This window comes from Dipodomys ordii, unplaced genomic scaffold (assembly GCF_000151885.1).
Source record: "Dipodomys ordii isolate 6190 unplaced genomic scaffold, Dord_2.0 Scaffold46, whole genome shotgun sequence".
NCBI classification, from domain to species: Eukaryota; Metazoa; Chordata; class Mammalia; order Rodentia; family Heteromyidae; genus Dipodomys; species Dipodomys ordii.
The window spans coordinates 734,142-738,871 of NW_012267262.1; the positions used below are offsets into that span (position 1 = coordinate 734,142).

Genomic DNA, 4,730 nt, shown 5'->3' on the forward strand with positions numbered 1-4,730 from the left:
TTGAGCCACAGCACCACTTCTGGCTTTTTTCTTTTTGCTTATGTGGTGCTGAGGAATTGAACCCAGGGCCTCATGCATGCAAGGCAAGTGCTCTACCATTGAGCCACCATCCCAGCCCCTACATTTAATGTTTAACTAGATAGCACTGAATATTGGCTAGAGTTAAATCTACACTTGAAAAAATATTTTAACTAATCATAGAATAACAACATGGAAATAAAAGCTTTTTTTATTCTACTATATTATTGTCTAAATTCTATTGTCTGTTATTTAAGAGATGTCTTTCTTCAGAATCCTTAGTTACGGCTTGGTTAATTGATACATTAGCTTATAATTTTTATTTTTTTAATTTACTTCTCAAAATGTTATCCTTTTAATGCTCCTTTCCATTTTATTGCTTTGAGACAGATCAGAACCAACTGGATTTCTTTTAAAGTTTAATCCTTCTCTCAATGTTGTTGATAAAGTACACCAAAACACTCCACTCCATTGGGCAGTTGCATCTGGAAATGTCAATGCAGTTGATAAACTTTTGGAAGCTGGTTCTAGCCTAGACATCCGAAATGTTAAGGTATGACCAGGTATTTATCTCTTATTGTTTATTACAGCTTCAGTTAGACAGAAGATTGATAATTTAATATACATAGCTATGCATTTTGGTTTTGGATACCACAAGATAAATACTAACAATAGTTACCTTTAAAATAAATGTGTTGAGTCTATAATTCTGGTGAAAGTGTTTTAAAATCCTTTAATATATCAAAAGTATAACTGAGTTTTTGTTTGTTTTTTTAAAGGGAGAAACTCCTCTTGATATGGCTCTACAAAACAAAAATCAGCTCATTATTCACATGCTCAAAACAGAAGCCAAAACAAGAGTTAACCAAAAGTTCAAGCTTTGGAAATGGTTACAGAAATGTGAGGTATTTTCATGTAGAGCCTGTTCTATGGAATTTTAAAATGTTTTTGTTTATTTTTTAGAGTAATGTGGGAGAGCAAAGAGCTTTCTGTGATGTATTATATCTTTGATTATATCTTCCCATGTTCCCCACAACCCAAAGTTGGAAATTTGATATTTCATTGAATACGAAGTGATAGTCCTCAGCTAGATGGCTATAAAACTGTGTGTTTCTTTGTGCATATTTTCATGTACTTTCATATTTCTCTAATGAAAAAATTAAAATGTAAATGGATTTGATTCATAGACAGGTACTACTAGGCTTATCCAATTTCGTGTCCAATAGATATGTTTGGTATGATATCAAAAACTGAACTCCTCTTGATCATTTCTCTATCCCTAGCTAGGCCTTCCACATCTCAATAGGTAGCAACTTGAACTTTCCAATCATCATTTGTTCTATCATACAATATACCTCTGTTGGTATGGCTTTGGCTGTTTCTGCCTTTAGTTTATATCTAGAATCTGATCCCACCTAGGCACACTCCACCACAGCCATGTCATTCTGGCAGATGAAGCTTTGGGAATGTTAGATCCTGTCACTAATCTCAAATTCCTTTGATGTCTCTTTCCCAGAGTAAAAGCTAAGTCCTCACAATAGCCTGCTAGACTTCATGTGACTCAGTTTTTTTATATACCATAAAATTAACACATTTGTCTGTCTTCCCAGCTAGAATTTAAGTTACATAAGAAAAAGACCTTAAGTTCATTGATTTGTTCCAGTGAAGTATATTTATGGAACAAATAAATAGTATGACTCATTTGTAAAAGTATTATTTCTGGAATTTAGCGCTGAGATCCACATTTTAAAATTTTTTTTCTTAGTATTTTTTAATTAAAAAAATTTTTTTTGTAGTATCAGCTTGTGAATACTAGTGTTCTATCACTTGAGCTGTATCTATTTTTGAGATAAGGTCTCCCTAACCTAGCCCATAAGACTACCCTTGAACTTGAGATCTTCCTGCCTTTGTTTCCCAAGTAGGCAGGCATGTATCACCACACCCAGCTCTTATTTCTGTTTTATGATTGTGTTGCTTATATATAAGTCTAAATTTATTTTAAGAAAAAAAATCTAAACTTACTTTGTGTCACCAAGCAAATTAGAATAGAAAACATTTAAAAGATTAAATGATATTATTCATCTCACAATAGGCTCAGAGAAATTAAAATGGCAAAATATATTTTTCCTTTTTGCTATTGCAAAGCCTTGCTTGCTTTCATGGTCTAGTAACTTGTAGCTAAGGGACTGTGTTGCACAAATGTGGAACCTTGCTTCTGTGCAGACAGACTGTTGGTTTACATTTATTCTTTTAACTTTGTTATAGAAAACCTGAGTCATTGTCATCCTCAATAAATATTGCATGTCAGGTGCTGGTGGCTTATGCCTACAATCAGGAGGATTGAGGTTCAAAGCCAGCCCAGGCAGGAAAGTCTCTGACATTCTTATCTTCAGTAAACTACTCAGAAAAAGCTGGAAGTGGAGCTGTGGCCCAAGTGGTAGAGTGTTAGTCTTAAGTGAAATGAAGCTCAGAGATAGCACCCAGGTCCTATGTTCAAGATGCAGGCCTGGCAAAAAAAGGATGGTAGGAAGGAAGGAAGGAAGGAAGGGAGGGAGGGAGGGAGGGAGGGAGAGAGGATGGTGGAGAAGGGAAGGGAAGAGAAGGAAGGAAGATATTTCAATCTTTTATCTCCATGTGAAGTTTGGAATGGAGAACCTTACCTTTGTGAAAATTTCCTGGCTTATGCACAATATTCTTTCACTAGGACCAGCCCATCTGATCCAACTTCTGCCCCTTTGTACGTACACACAATCTTTTTTTTTTTTTTTGGTCAGATTTGGGCTTGAACTCAGGGCCTGAGCACAGTCCCTCAGCTCTTCAGCTCAAGGCTAGCGCTCTACCACTTGAGCTACAGTGGCCACTTCCCGTTTTCTAGTGGTTTATTAGATATAAGAGTTTCATGGACTTTCCTGCCCGGGCTGGCTTTGAACCTCGATCCTCAGATCTCAGCCTCCTGAATAGCTAGGATTACAGGAGTGAGCCACTAGCACCTGACTGAGGATTTTGTTCCTCCATAGCTTTACCACCTACATACTGATCAATCGTAAGTATTCTGAAATGGTAAAACTTGCCTTTTTGATATTTCCTGGATGTTGTTAGGTGCTTTAAGCTTCACCTGCCCCAAACCAAGCCTATCTTTTCTACAGAACTGTTTCCTGTAACGCTTTTTTATTGGGAGGTGATGCAACATAGTACTCAAGTTGAAGCTTTCATCTCCCCTCAATTGAGTCTTGAATATATTGATTTTTTGAGTGGCCCCTTTAGCTTGCTTTATGTTTTCTGATATAGAGTGCTATATGAAAACTGTTAGTTTTGGAAAATCAGTTTTCATGGGTATTTTCCTTAAAAAATTAGTAATAATGATAACAAATAATAATAATAATAAACCCCACCATTTCTTTTTTGGGGGAAGGAGGGCAGTCCTGAGGCTCGAACTAAGGACCTGGGGACTGTCCTTGAATTTCTGTTCCTGAATAGGCTAGCACTCTACCACTTGAGCCACAGCACCACTTCTAGCTATTTCTGTTTATATAGTACTAAGGAATCAAACTCAGGGCTTCATGCATGTGAGGCAAGCACTCTACCACCAAGCCATATTCCCAGCCCCCCACCATTTCTTGAAGAGAAGAGAAGCAAAATAAAATATGGTTAAACAACACTTCAGGGACTGTAGGGCTTTTAAGAGATTATCTAAGATGTATAAATTGCTTAGATTTAATGAGAAAATCTTTGTACTAGTTCTGTTGTACTCTTTTTATATACTTAGGAATTTCTTGTACAGAATAAATTATTATTATTAACTACATAGGTGATTCTAAAAATTTGACTCTCTTAGCTCTTCCTGTTGCTGATGCTCTCTGTGATTACCATGTGGGCTGTTGGATACATTCTAGACTTCAATTCAGATTCTTGGCTTTTAAAAGGATGTCTTCTAGTAACATTGTTTTTCTTGACATCTTTGTTTCCAAGGTATGTATATTAGTCTTTCAAGGCTGGTTACTGTATTTCCAATGTAATTGCTTATTTCTGTTGTTGATTAGCCAAAATCACAGATTTTTTTGAGTTATAAATATGAACCATATAACAATATCCTGGGCCTGATGGAAAGGAAAAGCTTTGTTGCATATTTTTTTATTAAAAACAATTTGCCTATACCAATACCTGATTGACTTGATTACACAGTTTACTGTTTGAATTGTTTTATAAATAATAGAGATTTTTATAGTTATTTTGCATATGAAAGCTTATTTTTCCATTTTTCAAAAATGTTCTTGCCTTTGGAAAAAAATATAAATTCATTTTATATTTTTGCTCGATGATTTGTGTGTGTGTGTGTGTGTGTTAAAACAACCTAATTAAAGTGGTTTTATAATAGTAACTATGGGGTGATTGTTCTACTTCTATGAAAATAGTTATAGTTGTTTGTATTTAGTTTATGGTTGAGTCAGTTTGCATTGTTCCAAGTCAAGCAAGTGCTTAGGACAATGTCTGACATGTAGTCGTTACTCAATGATAATGTCACATCCCATTCTTTTCTCTCTGTCTCAGTAAAGTGGTGTCCAATTCCTCACATGAATGTGGATGTCATCCTTGAGTTTATGTCACTTCTTTTCTCACTTCCCACATGTAGTTCTCAGGAATGTACTTCTCATCTACTTAGAGGCACATTAGGTCAAGCCTCCTGACTGGTTTCTTAAATACCCCCCCCCCCC

At 35.8% G+C, this 4,730-nt stretch overlaps 1 protein-coding gene across 1 annotated transcript in view; it reads left to right on the forward strand.

Moving 5' to 3' along the window:
• Positions 1–4,730, forward strand: part of Zdhhc13 (zinc finger, DHHC-type containing 13) — a 42,107-nt gene that overhangs the window by 19,410 nt on the left and 17,967 nt on the right. Inside the window, exons 4-6 of the mRNA XM_013019542.1 lie at positions 409–571; positions 798–923; positions 3,854–3,999. Of these exons, the coding sequence (XP_012874996.1) occupies positions 409–571; positions 798–923; positions 3,854–3,999 (435 nt within the window). The remainder of the gene's footprint in view (positions 1–408; positions 572–797; positions 924–3,853; positions 4,000–4,730) is intronic.